The 15,955-nt window shown below is 56.9% G+C and overlaps 1 protein-coding gene across 16 annotated transcripts in view; it reads left to right on the forward strand.

Moving 5' to 3' along the window:
- The first annotated feature begins 571 nt into the window (after positions 1-571).
- The window catches only part of BIN1 (bridging integrator 1), a 55,083-nt gene continuing 39,699 nt past the window's right edge, over positions 572-15,955 (forward strand). For 6 of the 16 annotated variants that reach the window (XM_082691087.1, XM_082691101.1, XM_082691103.1 and 3 more), the window contains exon 1: positions 804-1,024. In XM_082691087.1, coding sequence (XP_082547213.1) covers positions 941-1,024 — 84 coding nt within the window. In that variant the 5' untranslated portion in view covers positions 804-940. Of the gene's footprint in view, positions 1,025-15,955 lie in introns of all 16 variants that reach the window. The other 10 variants (XM_082691106.1, XM_082691090.1, XM_082691093.1 and 7 more) reach the window with 5 other exon arrangements.

Below are 15,955 nucleotides of genomic sequence, written 5' to 3' on the forward strand. Positions count from 1 at the left end.
CCGCTGAGCAGAGAACCCGAGGAGGCAGGGCTTGATCCCAGGAGAGAGGCTTAACCCACTGAGCCACCCAGGTGCCCCATATGCCTCATTTGTAAGAGGGGAATGATAATAGCACCCACTTCTTAGGGCTGTCCTGGAAGCACTTAGCTAAGTGTCAGGCACACAGTAAGCGTTTAGTAATGTTAAATAGTAGTAGTAGTAATAGTAGTAGTACTAGTAGTAGTAATAATAACAATCAGCAAATGGTAAGATGGAGATCCTGGTTGGCATGGAACTAGGTAGGTGCCAGGGACAGAGATGTGAAGTTGTCCCAGAGGCCCCCAGAGAACCCAGGTGGAAACCGGTGAGTCTATAGGCCAGGAGGAGGCGGAACGTCCCGCGTGAGGCCAGAGACGAGCCTCAGGAAGGGGAGCGGCTTTTTGCCGCGCGCTCGCAGTCGGCGTTTCTCTGATTCCAGGGACACGCACCAATCGTAGCTCTTAAACCCTGGTCTTTGAACGCACCGGTCTCAAAGTGGCCTCCTCTCCGGGGAGGACAGGCATCTTAGTCTCCGCCCCGGGGCGGTGTCATAGGAGTGTCCCAGGAGTCCCACTCGCCGCAGCTCCCGGCATCCGCGCGCACCGCTCCCTCCTTCTTAGCCAAGCGTTCCCGGGCCCGCAATGGCCCTTTAAAAGGCAGAGTCTAGTCCAGAGGGGGCGGGCGGGGGGCGCTGACCGCCGTCCGAGGCCCGGCCCCTCCTCCCTGCCCCTCCCTCGGTCCGTCCCTCCCTGGGTCCCCACGTCGCTCGCCCCCTCGTTCGCTCGCCGGGCGCACGCTCCGCCTCCGTCAGTCGGCTCGGCTGTCTAGCGCGCAGCGTGGAGCCGGAGCCGGGGCCGGACGCGCTGCTAGGGGCTGGGGGCTGGGAGATCTGCGCCCGCCACCGGGCCAGGCCTGAGCCGCGATGGCTGAGATGGGCAGCAAGGGGGTGACGGCAGGGAAGATCGCCAGCAACGTGCAGAAGAAGCTCACGCGCGCGCAGGAGAAGGTGAGCGAGCCCGATCCCCGGCCTCCGCGCGGTCCAAGCCACCTGTCCCCCACTTCCCGTCCCTCCCCCCGCAGGGGCTGGTCCTCACCCGGGATCGGGCGCTGTCACCTCCGGACGACCGCTGCCGAGGGCCTTCGGGGCTCTCCATAGACTGCGGCCCCCGACGTTCTATGCGCCTCTCCGGTCCGCGTCTTCTGTCTCCCCACCCCCAGCGGGGGCAGAAGAGGGCGCAGCTGTCCTCTCACCCCCTCCTTCGCCCCCCACCCCGCTCTCCCCACCGCCAGCTTTGTATATTCTCTGCCTGTCCACGGAGAAGAGGCGGCCCACGCTGTTCTCCGGGCGCGAGGTCCAGTAAATCCTGCTCTGGAGGCCGAGGGCCGGGGGGCTGGGAGGCGAGGTGGCGCCCCTAGTCCCGCAGCCCTGCGCGGGCCACGCGGGCTGGGCCCTTGCTAGGGGGAGGGAGCCTACCCCTTGTGTCCCAGGGCCGCTCCGCTCCGGGAATCCCGAGGCTGTCCCTCAGCCCTCGGGTGCCAGCGGTCTAGCTCCAGGCCTTTGGGCGCTTCCTGCGCCCGCCGTTCCCTCCTCCCCACCCGCCTCTCCACCTTCTGTCCCCGCGGGCTGAAGGAGGGATCGGGTTTCCTTTCCTGAGAGGTGCCGGAGGCCCGGACGCTCCCGCCCGGCCCCCGGGGAGCACAGCACTGCGCGCCCCTCCCGGAGGTGCCCTCCTCCGAGCCCCGGCTTTGCGTTTCCCGCGGCTGGGAAGGGGGTGGTGGCTTCGGCTCCGGGAGCCCACCACCTGGGTGGGGAGCTGGCCCGAAGGAGCTGGGGCCACAGCGGGGGCGTGGGGGGCGCCGCAGGAAACCCGACCCCTCAGTGTCCACAGCAACTGGCAGCAGGCGAAGGGAATGGAGCCTGGGCTTCCCGTGGCACCCTGACAGTGCAGGAAATGCAGTATTGGGGGGGCGGGGGTCCGCGCCTGTTCAGCTTTCTATCCCAAGCCACCTCTGGTTCATTGAATTGGATCACGCCAGCTGCTGACGCCACTTCCCCCGCCGACTGGGACTCTGAAATCTAGGATTGCAGATTCTGTGCTCCAGCCAGGGTGGTCCCTCAGTGCCCCCCAGCGGAGTCTCTCCCACCCGACACTCGGGCAGCAGTGGGAACCCGAGGACAGGCCGGCCTCCTTCAACCAGTCTGTGGCTGTTTATAAACAATGACTTTTGCAGCTGAGACCTTCGGGCTCCCTAAGGATGCAGTCACGTGATGGTGGGGGGGGGCGGTTAGAGCTTCCTCAGCGCCTCCCTGCCAGTCCCGATGCTCATCCTTGTAGTCCCAGGCTAAGGAGATGCGTGGTTTGCATGGAGGTTAGGGCCATCAGCCAAGCTCGGGATCTGGTCTGCCTCAGCCCCTGTATAGCCTTCCCACCGACCCCCCTCCCCCACCTCCTGCCCCAGGCGGGAGGAGGGATTAGAGCACCACAGATACTGGCTGGGGGCTGGGTGGACTTCAATAAGCTCTGGTTGTGGTTGAGGGGGGCAGATGCTGCTGCCCTTGCTTCCTCCCCCCATCCTCCTCCTGCCCAGGACCGGGTAATCCATCTAGGTGCCTGGAGCCGGCAGCTATGGGCTAAGCCGACTTCCTGCTCCTCAGGGGCTAAGGAAGATAGATGAATGGGTAGCAGGTTAGGTGAGACAAGTTCCCCGCCCCCACTCCATTGATGTCTTCTTCTTCTCTGGCTCCCCTTTGATCTTTCGGTGTCCCCTTTGCCCTGGTTGTCTTGTCTCTGCGGCAACATCTTTCGCTAATTTCAGGGGCAGTAGGCATGAGATTTGTCCCCTCCTTGTAAGTGGCAATATGTCATCACTGACTCCACTGAGCTGCCACCGCTCTCTCTTTAGCTCCTGGTCTGTGGCATGGACAGTTGGCTGACAGCTGGTCGGCCATGGATGCTGGCCTTGGCCAAAGGCTGGCCCTTTGCAAGCCTGAGCTGCAGGGGACTGGGGTTGTTTAGTGGTACTGCTGTTGTCTTCCCCTCTGGCACGGCGCACTGGTTAGGAGACCCTCCCCTACTCTCAGAAGCCAGAGAGTAGCCTTCCTTCAGGCCCCTCCTTTGTTGGCCCTGACGCCGTACCCCCTTCTGGGGAAGCCCGAGGCCTCAATGCACACCAGCCTCTCCCCTTTGCCCTCTTGTGGCTCAGAGTTTGTTGCAGCATGGGTCAACTCCCCGGCGTCTTTTGATGGTGTTCAAAATCTAACTCACATTGCCAGTGGTCTCACAGGCACCCCTGCCCCTGCCTCGTCTCTGGCAAACCAAGGAGTAATGGGGACAGTTCCAGTTGCGTTGCCATAGGAGGGCATTTCCTGACCAGGGACAAGTGGTAGCTTTGGTGTGGGGCCTGGATAATATCCCCTTAGGTAGGAGGGTCTCATCTCTCTTTTTCTTCTTTCCCAGTTTCCCCTCTCAGCCCAAATATCCACCAGGACTCAGAGGGTGACAATGGAGTCAAGGAAAGTTTGTTCTCTGGTGCCCATGGAGCCAGCTCTCCTGTGTCCCCCGCTGAGTATGTCTCTCCTTGGGTCTTGGCTTGGCATTACCATGTCATCCTACCTTGACCCTGCATCACTGGTCTGGGTGCACCCCCTGAGGGGAGGGCAGATCTGTGTGTGTGTCCAGGCATTTACCTGGCCCCAGCAGGTGCAGAGTGACTGTTTATGGACAAACAAAAGAGCATTTGGGGGCTTGGCTGGGGAGCCCTGATGCAGGCCTGTGGGTGGGCTGATTTGTGCTGTGTGCTCCTCTGCTTTCCCTCCTTCAGCAAATCCTGCCTTGGACATGTGGTGTGTGCCTGGTCCTGGGCAGAGCCCTGGGTGCAGTGCAGAGCGGGATGTGTGAGGCTCTGATTGCTGTGGAGCTTACTGTCAAAAGGTCCCACGGCCTCTGGCCCTGAGCAGACATAAGAGTGTATTGGAAGGGTAACCAGGGTCTGAGTATGCACCGCACTTCTCGCCTGCTAGCCCCTGGCTGCCCCCAGAGTGCTGGGGTGCAGAGCGTGGGCCTGGAGCTTGGGCGTCATGAGGTCATCTTCCTATTACGTTTGGCTTGTTGGACCCTCTGTGAATGACTTTGTCCATTTTTGGGCCTCAGTAGGGTGACTGGGCAGAGCCAATGTAGGGTGGAGCCTGGGTTAGATGACAGAGGATTAGAGGTTGGCTGCCTGGGCCTGTTGGGGGAGGGGAAGATCAGGGAGAAGGGACAGCTGTGGTGGGGGTGGATTCTGGCCTGCTGGGCCCTGCCCCTGAGGCCCACTGCTTAGGAGTCCTCACAGAGGGGGGCCAGAGCTGGGCTGAAGATGAGCAAAGAAGAAGGCTCTGGCAGGGGTGGGAGTATGCACTCTTTCTGTCCCTCATGGCAGGCCCCAAGCCTGGTGCGAGTGGGGAGGCCCTTCTGGGAGGGGGCAGGGCCCAGGGCTGGTGAGTTGGAGTAGATGCTCAGCAGAGGGAAGGCGCAATGGCAGTTATTTATAGGACCCTGACACATGGCCATGATGGATCCATGCTCGTCTGCTGGTCAAGGTCTCCTAACAAAGTAGCCCCATCGGCTTCAGCTGGAGCCAGGCCTGTACAACCAATCCTTACCCTCACGACAGCTGTAAGAGGAGCCATATGGCACAGAAGAGCAGGAGCCCTGGAAGGGGGCCCATCCGGGTCTGGGGGAGGGCCTGTGCTCCCCCCATATTCTGCATTTCTCTTTCCACATCTTTCCTCTCTCTGTCCCTGGGTATATGAGGACTCTTACTGCCCCTCTTTCTCTGCCCACATCCCACCCAGTGTCACCTTTTCCTCTGCCTCTCTCTACCTCCCTGCTCTGTGTCTCTTTCCTCTGACCTCTTCCCTCAGAGCAGCTTCTCCCTGAATTTGAGTTATCGGTTTAGGTCTTTCACCTTGCTCGCTGAGGGAAGGCTTCTGAGCTAGCCATCATCTCTGGTAGGGTGTCTTTGGGGACTCGGGAGACATTTGGCTGGGGAATGTGAGCATGGAGAGGGTGGAAACATGGCCTCTAGACTTTCCCGAGCTCCAGTGTGCCCTGGCTGGGCTGGGGCCCAGGGGGGAGCTGAGTCCCCACCCAGGAGAGTCTGTTGGCTCATGCCTGGACTCAGAGGGAGGCCAAGGCTGCTTTGCCCAGGGGCGGGCAGAGAAGGGTGTGCTTCCTGGGCTGCATGGGACATGGAGAAGGTGTTTTGGAAGGGTCCATGTGGGCCAAGGTGCAGGATGAGAGTGAACACAGGAGACCATTAGTTCCTTTGAAGAAAAGGGGCACGGTTGGGAGTGGTGAGGGGTGTCTGGGTGGTAGATTTGGGCCACATTTGATCAAGTCTCGTGGGGAAATCTCTATCTCTTGGATTCTCAGAGAAGCCGAGGTTTGAGCTCTTCTCCTCTCTTCTTCGCAGATGACCCCATCGGGGCCCCCTTTCCATCTCTGATTTCTGGCAGCCAACCAGGTCCCTGACTCTGGAGTAGGCGGTCTTGATCCAGCTTGTCCCTTACAAGCTGTGTGACTTGGACAATATGAAGAGAATGCTTCTTTCCCTCCCTGCTGCCTTAACCCAAGGCCAGGCTTTGCCTGGTTCTGTTTCCATCAGGTTCTAGGATCCCTGGGGCCTACCCTCAGCATTGGGCCTCTTTCTCACCACAGGAGAAGAGAGTACAAGGGCACGTCGGAGAGACAAACATGCGTGGACTTGGCAGGCGGGCCGTCCTCAGTTCCCTGTCTGTGGGCAAGTGGCAGGACCTTCCTGTATAAACTGAGGCAGTAATGGTTCCTCTGCACATACTGGTTTTGGAGAGTAAAGCCTTGGACAGGGCCCAGCACATGGCAAGTGCTCCCTAGATGCCTGCTCTGTGGGGCAGGGCCGTACGATGAAGCCACCCAGGAGCTTGCCATCCCTGCCTAGTCCTGCTTCCCAACCCTGCCCCTGTGAGTGTCCATTTCAGGCCTCTATAGACAGCTAATCCCTGCTGAGCCCTAGCTGATCAGGGCTTATGATGCCCCAGTGCCAGGGTTGTGGTGGCGGTGTGTGTGTGTGTGTGTATGTACGTGTGCGTGTGCATGCATGTGTGCATAGAAGGGCAGCCTAGAGCAGGGGAGGGAGTCAGACAGTTCTGGAGTGAATCTGAACTCATCTTACACATAAACTCGGTGGTTCCAAGTAAGTCCCCCCTCCCCTCACTCTGGCCCTCAGTAGAGTGATGGGGGTTGCTTATTCATTCTTCTACTCATGAAATGAACATTGAGCACCCCCCTCTAGGTGCTGGGCCTTCTTCTAGGCACAGAGGGTATAGGACTGAACAAAACCACACCCTACCCTCAGGGAACGGACCCATCAGGGAGCCAGGGTGGGGGTGAGGGTGGGGTGGGGGGAAATGCTGGCAGCTAGTGAAGCAGGAGGTGGCCCTTCACTTTTTCTCCGGAGAGTCTAATTAATGGGTGCAGCTTTTCCTGAGCATCCCTAGTGTCCCTGCTGAGGGCTCAGGTGGGGTTGTGAGCGTGGGTGCTCACGCAGTACATAGGATCAACCAGAGAGAGGCTGAGTGGAAGCTTCTGGTCTCCAGGTAAGAGGGCACCTGGGGGAGGAGGGCTTTCTGTTGGATGTCACCCTGGTATGTTGTGTTTTTCTAGAGCCTCTTTGGCAAGTCTCCTTTTGGGATTAAAGGTACAAAGAAAAGGATGCCAATGCTACAACCACTCAGAAGGGCACTGACAGAGGACAGGCCTGGACAGTTTCAGAGGAGCCTGGGCAGGGGCTCTGGATGTGGGATGTAGGATTGGAGGATGGAGATCATGGGGGCCCTGAAAGAGGAAGAGGGAGGCACTGAATATGGCCCAGACTTGGGGGCAGGCACTTGTAAGACTTTTTAGAAAACTGCGTTTGCATTGCTCCCCAGTCCTTCCTGCCTTTGGGCAAGTCTGGTTCACCTCTCTGAGCCTGCTTCTTCTCCTGCTGTAGGGGACAAATGCCATGCAGCATGCTGTGCAGATTTGGTGGTCAGAAGCAAAGGGCAGGGCTCATCGTTCCCCAGAGGGCTGCTCTTGTGCCATGGAAGGAGCCCTCTCCTGGGAGCTGGGGTTTCTGGGGCCTCCCCAAAGAGGCTGCCATCTCCCAAGGAAGCCACCCATTTGTGGACTGAGCAGCAAAGCTGGCTCTGTGCTGAGGGCTGCTAGGGGTCAGGGTTGGGCAGTTGAAAAAGGAAAGGCATATTCTTCTTGCTCCAAGGGAAGCCTTTGTCAAATATTAACTTAGCAATAACAGCCATGGTTTATTCTATACCTACTGAGTGCCAGGTACTTGGTAAAAATTCTCATCCCGGCTTCAACCAGGTGAGGTCATAATGATTCCCATTGAGCAGATGAAGAAACTGAGGCTGAGCCGTGGCGTGACTTGGCCATGGGCTCTTCTGGTCAACTATCTGGCTTACCAAGTCTCTGGTGGAACCATGCAAATGAGATGGGAATCTCTAATGACCTTTCTTGACCCCTCCTGACCAAGAACTCCTTGCCTATGAGGGGGATCATTTGACAGATTTGGGTCCCCAAATTAAAGGAGGGGTCTTCTTCCCTCATTAATGGAGATTTGAGGGCCCTTGTCCCCCACTAGATTCTCACCTGTGTGTGACCTCTACCCTTTTGGGATGTTTGGTGGGCTCTGGGGTGAGGGGTTGGCCTGAGGTTTCCTGATGCAGTCTAATGCAAGAGTTTCTGCAAGAAAATGATGACAAAGGAGGCAATGTGATGTGTATGTGAGTATATGTGTTTTCCCAAATATAAAAGCTGCATCCAGTTCATTTAGTATAAACAAACCCTCTTTATTAAGAGAGTCTGTCTACTTTTATTTATGTTGTTGCAACAGTGTCTCTTTTATGAAATAATGTTAGTACTAGTTATTTCTTAATGTTCTTGGGGAAGAAATAGTCATGCGATTGACCACACATACACAGACACCAAACACACACACACACACACACACACACACACACACACACTCTTTTTCTCTCTCTCTCTCTCTCTCTCTCTCTCTCAAGTCTTTTCATGGAGTGGTATCTAAAAGTCTGAGACCCACTGCTCCTGGGGAGCTTGCTGCCCGCCCCTGCAGACTGGCTGTGTGGAGTGGGAAGGCAGCACTCCTGGGTTCACGCTTGAGTGTGGGCCATGGTAGCCTGGGACCAGCCCCCTAGAGTATCTGCTTCCTGAGGGTGGGTCCTGCCTCCTGCAGTGGCTGTGGCCTCTCCCAGCTCAGTGCACTGGGTGTGTGCTCGCAAAGATGCAAGGACTCTTCAGGCAGGGCTGGCAGAGGCCTGGGAGATCCCCTGGGTTTTTAGGGTGTGGGGTGGGTGGGGGAGGGCAGCTGGAGCTGTAGGACTTCAGGACTTTAGGGAGCAGAAGAGGCCACAGTTAGAGCTCAGGACTTGGAGTTGGATGGCTGGGGCACCTCCCCCTTGCCACAGTCACCTTCTGAAGGACTTAGGCATCACTGCAGAGTACCGTCTTCCACAGTAAAATGGCCTAGGACTCTGGTGGAGCTTCCTGGAGACGGGGGCTGCAGCACTTGGTCCCAGAAACTGAGGTCCTCAAGAGTGGGCTGGGGCCCTGCTGAGGAGCTCTGCCTGGCTCTAGGTCAGATGCCAGAAAGGGCTTGGCCTAACCCCTCTCTCTGCCAGAGCCTTCTTCCAACTGGGAACAACTTTTGGGTGACAGAAATGCCAGGGATCGCTGACCTGGGGGTCTGTGTGGTTTGCTGGACCCATGACTTCACTGTTAGGGCCAGTGAGCTGCTGCCTTCAGACCCATTTCCGCTGGACTGTCTGCAGGCCTTCTTCCCTCCGCTTTCTGGACCTCCCTTTCAGCCCTGCTGCCCAGCCGATGGGGTAGGATTAGAGCCCCAGCATGCGCCAAGACGGGGAGCTGGAGCCTGGCTGAAGACAGTGGCCTCAGGGAACAGAGAGCCGGGGTGCCCTAGGGTTGGGCACTTGTGCTTCGCATGCAGTGCGCAAGCCTGGGGCCATGGGCCAGCCCCCCACCGCTGCCTCTGCAGAAGGGTGGAGAGATGCAGACGTGCCTGCCTCTGCAGTGCGAGGGCTGCAGTGGCTCTGGGCTGAGCCCCATGGGCTGGGGAGAGTGGGCGGTTGCCAGCATCCACCACCACATGGCTGCAGGGAGGGACTCGTAGTGGCTGGTGCCAGGCCAGGGCTTCGGGGCCTTCTGGGCCCCTGCAAGCCTCCCTGTCTGGAGCTCCCAGGGCACCTTCGTAGGGACATCCCTGCTGGCTCCTTGTTTTAGATGCTTCAGCTTACATTGAATTAGTTCCCTCGGGTTGTGGTGACCTTATTTATTCTGTCATTCCCCTGTTTGTGGCTTGCCCACTGTGGGCCAGGATGCTGAAGTGCTTGGGGTACCAAGAGAGAACCTGCTCCTGACCTCAAGGAGCTCCCAGGGCCCATCACAGCAGTAGGGAGAGATCAAAGCAAGGGTGCTGGTGCCTGAAGTGCTTCTCATCCAGCCTAGGCTATCAGGAAGTCTCCCTGGAGGAGGCACTTTCAAACCCTGAGCTGGATTTGAAAGGCAGAAAAGGTGGGTTGTGGGGTAGGCAGGGATGTTTCTGGTAGCTTGTCTGGGGTGGCTGGAATGTATGTGAGCGGTCTGGTGAGGCCTGAGACTGAAAGGATAGGTTGGGGGAGAACAGGCCCCGGAGGGCCAGGAGGGACCCCAGACCCCTATGTGCCTCAGCCAGCTCACCTTCCTTCCTTACATGCTGCCTGAGCCATTTGTCTATTGGTCTGTCTTCCAGCCTGGGCTTAGCTGAGAACCCGGTGTCTCACCGTCCAGGGCCGAGGAAACCCCAGGCTTTCTGAGGAATAGGAGGAGCCCCAGGGTGAGGGGGTGAGTCCTGAGTCCTGAGGGGATGTCCTCAGGCTTGGTTAGGTTAGGATCTGGCTGTGCCCAGGAAGGCACAAGGGGGTCTGGGGTTGGGCTACCATCCTGGAGTCTACCCTGTCAGGGCTGGGATCACAGGTCTGGGTGATGTCTGTTCCCCAGGCTTGCTAGAAAGACATAACATCCTACACTCCCCACCCCACATGTGCACCTGCTTCTTTGTTTTGGGGTCCCAAGGTGGCACGGTGGGGGGGTGACACTGCTAAGTTTGGAGAGCCTAACAGCTGGGAGAGGCCCTCCGTGCATCAGTTCACCCCTCTTCCAGGCACCCTGTGTGCTCTGCTCTTCGTGGCCAGGCCACTTGTGCGATGGCCATGTGGGGGTCCCCCAGCTTCTGGGTCAGAGCAGGGGAGGGTCATCAGAAGAGGAGCATCCTTAGGGAAGGAGGGGTCATGCCAGCAGGTGGGGGGCCTCTGGCTCTAGGTGCACACTGCTGGGAGAGGAGTGGACAACGGGAGCAGTAATGTTGGTACGGAAGGAGGCCTGGGGGCAGCTCTGGCTCGTTGGGGTTTCCATTCAGGCCTGTGGCTGGAGGAGCCATCAGAGGCTGTGGGGCTGGATGAGGGTATCAGGTGACAGCAGAGCCTTTGTCAGACTGGCCCCTTTTCCAACAGCTGCTGCTACTTTCTTTGGACCCTTTGGTCAGCTCAGCATCTCCCCAGGACTGTCGCCAACATGCCTAAGGACTGGACGAGACTGGGCCCACCACTGGGCACCAGGGACAGACCTGGCACAGGAGACCTGGACTGGGAGAGGCCCCTCAAGGGGACCCCCACTTCCCACTTCCCATCTGCCATGGGGCCTATTTCTCTGCTCTGGGATGACATCCACTCTGCCAGGACATGTTCACTATCTTCAGGGCAGATACAGGTGTTGGGTAGATGCAAATGCTAACCCCGGGGCCCCGGAACACTGGCAGCTGGGCAGGGCCAGAGAACAGATTGATCCGTGGTTAAGAGGTGTGTATGGGAGGAAGACAGACCCTAATAGAGAGGGTGGAGTGTGGTCCCAGTGACAACTTGGCTCCTCTGAGGTCCAGAGCAAGTTGCGCCCCCATTTCCTCCTCTGTACCTGGAAACAAGAGGAAGTGATGTGACCAATGCCTGGTCCCTGGTGGGCACCGGCACATGGTTTTTTTTTCCTGGGGAGCGTTTGGGGAAGCCCCTATGAACCCACAGGTAGGGACCATTCTGGCTTTTGTGTTTTGAACTATTTGTTTTGCTTATGAGAGGATTCTTGAAGTTAAACTGTGGTGTACATTTTTTTCCCTCTTTTTTCCTGTGCTGGTTGAAAAAGCTGAACTGGGAGGTCGTGGTGTTGTCTTCTCGAGGAGGGAAGTCAGAGGCCTCTGAGCCAGAGCCCCATTGAATGAGGTCGGGGAAGGACACAGGGTTCCAGGTGGGCTGTGCTTCCAGGGACCAGATGAGGCGTGTGGAGCACGTTTCCCATCATTCCACTCAGGGAGCCTAATGTGCAACAGAAGAGTACAGGCTGTAGAGACCTGGCTTGAACCCTAGTTCGGCCCCCATACCTCAGTGTGCCCATCTGGGATTTGAGAAGCATGAGGTCCTCTTCTCAGTGAGATAGGGTGAATGCTGCTTGGGGTAGAGCTGTGTCCGTGCTGGGTCCAGCTGGCTCCAGAGGGTTGGGGGTGGGAGGGTGACAAAGTCTTTATCCTTGTGGTGTTGTGTAATTTATGCAGAACTCTCCCACCCACCTTTTTTTTTTTTTTTTTTTTTTTTTTTTCATTTGAGTCATTGTCTTGCTGAACTATGAGGTAGGCAGGACTGGATTATGGTTCCATTTGGCAGATGAGAGCACTGAGGCTCAGGGAAACCCTGGAATTTCCTCCCTTCCTGCTATCAGACTTGGCTCTAGGTTGGCCTTTCCCAGGTGCTGCCACCCTCATCCCTGAATCCAGGGGTAGGGAGAGACTTTTTTTTTTTAATGATCTCCACACCTAAGGGTCTTGAACTCACGACCCCTGAGGTCAAGAGCTCTAGCTACTGAGCCAGTCAAATCAGTCAGGCTCCCCCAGGGGGAGACTACTAAAGTGCAGATAAATGCTCAGGCCTGTGCCGTGTGTGTGTGTGTGTGTGTGTGTGTGTGTGTGTGTGTGTGTGTATGTGTGTGTGTGGTGGGGAAGCCGACTCTTGGTTGCCGCAGGAGGCTGGCACATCAGAGGAGAAGTTGAAGCTGCAGAGCAAGCCCTTCCCTGAGTCTGGGGTTCCCTCATAGCCAGGTGTCCACCAACCCACTCCATGAGGGAGGTGGGAGCCCGGCTGCCCCCAGGAATCAAGGTGACCCTAGAGGGTCAGATTTGGACAGAGCTGGCCTGATCAGGGAACCCAAAGGTAGCAAAAGAGCTGAGCATAGGCCCTGTAGCTCACACCTCCCATGAAGAAAGAGTTGGGGGATCCTGGGACAGGGAACAATTAAGAATTAGCTAATGGCTAGGGTGTGAGCTGAGTCCTGATCCAAAATGAGAAACAAAATCCACAATTAGTTGGATACATTTACTGAACTTGGGACAGGACACAAATAACTGTTATTTTTCTGAAATAGAAACTAAGCTAGCGTGTTATTTATTTGCATCCCTTCCACACCTAACAGGACAGTATAGCAGTCTGTTCGGGCAGTGGTCTTGGCTCAGCTAGAATGTCACCACCTTCCCCCAAGTTGACCGCTTAGCCCTCCTGGTTGAGTGGACTGTGGGTCTGGAGGAGGCCACGACCAAGGCCGGGCCCTGGGCCCTTCCTGAGGACGCTGGGGGAGACCCTGTCTGGATCTGGTGGACTGGGAGCGGTGGGTGGCGGGGGGGGCATCTGATCCTGGCACCTCTGGCCCAGAGCACTGCAGAAGCTACCTGGAGGGAGAGCTGAGTCAGCACTGTTGGAAACCCATGGTCCGCAGCAGGACAGAATCCAGTGCCTGCATCCCTGCTTTGTGCGGCTGCACTCACAGGTCACCCTGGACGTTGTGCACCCCAGGAGAGCTGGGGAGGCCGCCAACACATTCTGCAGCCAGTGCAGTGCTGCTCCTGAGCAATGCGGTAGAGAGAGAAGCCTCCAGGCAGTCAAGTGCTTTCAGTGCACCCTGAGTCCCGGGATTCTAGCTCCTGGTCTCCTTGTTTTATCTAGGACTTGGTCTAGCTACTTAATCCTTCCTGCTTTGGTTTGCTTCTCTGTAGAATGGGGTAACCATCCTCCCCGCTAGATCCAGAGTCTTTGAGGCTGGAGGCTGGTCCCATGGTGGGTCTGTGACCCGGGCACCTGTACATAGTAGACACCTAATGTTAAGTGTTAGGCACTGGAGTATGAGGCTCCAGTGCAGAAGCAAAGGTGAATGTTTTGCATAGTACCTCATATATTGTGGCAAGGTAAAAGGCTCGGGTTCATATCTCAGCTCTGCTCCTCTCAAGCCCTTGACCTTGGGCAAGTTACTCATTCCCTCTGAGCCTCGGTTTTCCTATTTGTGAGGATTAAATGGGAGAATGGTGTCTCCATTTCACACCAAGGACACTGAAAGTTGGGATGCCAGCTCGTGGACCCAGCTCTATTCTGGGGTGGGGGTGCTGAGGTTCCTTGGGTGGGTGTGGGTGTTCGACTGTGCCTTGGCATTTTGTGTATGTCTTGTTGGGCCATCCTGGCCCATTGGTGGTGCAGAAGACCAGCCCAGCTTGGAATGGTGGGTCTGAGGCCTCCAAGAAGGAAGGAAGGAAGGAGGCATTGCCTGGAGAGGGCCTCATGAGGGCAAGTGTGGGACGCCGGGGGACAAGATGGACCCCCCTTTATTCCCCACTCTTTCAGTTCTCCCACTCTGATTTCCTCTCCCTGTAGGCAACAGAATCCTTTCCAGCTTTTAGATGATCCAGAAGTGTCCAGAACTGTAGCTGGGGGAAGGCCAGGGGCCGACCTTCAGAATCTGGGATCAGGTGTCCATCCCTAGGTCTTGCTCTACTCGGATCTTTCCTGTGTGCCTCCTTGGGCACATTCCCATGATTCAAAAACTTTTTTTTCTTTTTTTAAAAAGGATTCATAACTCTGTCTGGCTGTTCAACTTACCCTCCGTGTTGAATTGTGTTTCTTCTGGTAAGGAGAGCCCCAGAGGAGGAAGGGGAAGTGGGCATGAACCCCTCTCCAGCAGGCACAGAGGGTGTTCTGGTGTTGGCTGTGGTTTTGTTTGTGTGTGTGGGGGTTCTGCCATACCTCCCTGTCCTCACTGTCTCAGCCCTTCTGGAACCTTGGTGGGAGCCTAGAGGTGTTGAGTGGAGGGATGTGGGCCAGATCCTGGGGTCCCTCCTTAGTTGGTGAGATAGGGACTCCAGGGCTGGTGGTGTGCATGAGCCCTGGGAAGCCGAGATGGACAGGCCTTTCATGCTCACTTGGTCCTTACTTCCCTCCTTTGATTTCAGAGGTAGGACTCTGAGACCTGGAAAGTGATGACGTGCCCAGGCCTCTGGTGGGCCCCACATCATCCCCCCAGCTGTCCCTAGCAACAGGGAGGCCTCCAGGGCTCTGCTCCTGTGCACTGACCTCCTGTGTCTGCTGGGGCTTGGGGGGATGGTGCCTCCCCGTTCAGCCTGCCCATTGCCCACCCTATTTTTCTAACCTCCCCTCAGAAGCACAGAAAAACAGGATGCAGGATCAGCAGAAGGAAGCCTGCAAAAGCCCCTGAATATTCATTCCATTTCCCAGGGGCAGGAGCAGCCATGTGACGTCCCCCAGTCCATTGGTGGTCCCTCTTGCTTCCCTGACCCCAGCCTTCACTCTCGACCAGATTACCGGATTACCGGTTTACCAAGTGGTCAAACACCCCTTCCCCTCGGGTTGCTTCCCAAATTCCCCCCTGCCTCCTCTATTGAAATGCAGTGGAACTAGTCCTCGTCTGCTGGGGAGCACTGAACCAGCCAGTCCTCACCCACTGATTCCCCATCTATGAAGCTAGGGGTCCCTGTGGTGCTCTCACAGGTACTGGGGATTTGTGGACAGTCCAGGGCTGAGGCAGGGAAGTCTCGAGCACAGCTTTGAGGACGATGAAGGCCTGGGAGTGAGCACAGAGACCGGGCTGAGTCTCCCCCTCCCCACTGACTCCTGGGCCAAGTGTGAGTTGTCTGCACTTTGGTGGGCCGGACTGGGTGCGAGTTATTTAAAAGTGATTGTGGGCATTGCTCCTTTGAATAACAAAAATAACAACAAGAACCAAAATAGTAGGAATAATATATTTGGAAAAAATATCAAATATCTTATCTCCATAAAGTACTGTTTAACAGTTAAAATTTCACAGATGTGGACTTGGAGGATTCCAGTTGGTGAAATAAATGAATGACTTGTTTGCACATTTAGGTCGACTTTCTCTGATAGGAACAGAAATATGCGAGGGGCTCAGGCCATCCGGAGGGGCAAGTGAGTCCCAGTGGCTGGGGTGGAGTCAGGGAAGCCTGCCTGGAAGAGGTGATGTGAAAGGCCAACATGGACTGGTATCATGAGGAAGCAGGGTCTCCTTGTGGAGCTTGTAGGTGCCCAGGGCTGAACTTTCTTGGCTCCAGTCCATGTGGGTACTTCACCCTCTCTTCCCCCGGCTCTGGGTTTGTATTCTGCTGGGCTGTGGGCTGGGCCCATGCTTGGTTGCTCTTGCATGCAGGCTGTTCCCCCACTGAGCTAAGGCAGCAGCTGATGAGGGATCTGTGGGAGGCGGTGCACTAGAGGGCCAGATTCCCCCCTCTGTCCATGGCCCAAGTCCTGGAGCCTGGGGCTGAGAATAGCACTCACACTTGCATGGTGGAGACAGATGGGGTGGGTGATGGCTCTGGTGGTGGTTGTGTTGACATCTCTCAACAGGTGGTATGGGGTGTTGGGCCAAGGGTGGGGTCGTTCCCGCCCCTGCAGGCCCCACCCAGCATGACAGGAGGCTCTGTGTCACTCAGATGGGCTGGCTGTGGGCCT

This window comes from Mustela nivalis (genome assembly GCF_964662115.1).
Source record: "Mustela nivalis genome assembly, chromosome: 11".
In the NCBI taxonomy this organism is placed as follows: Eukaryota; Metazoa; Chordata; class Mammalia; order Carnivora; family Mustelidae; genus Mustela; species Mustela nivalis.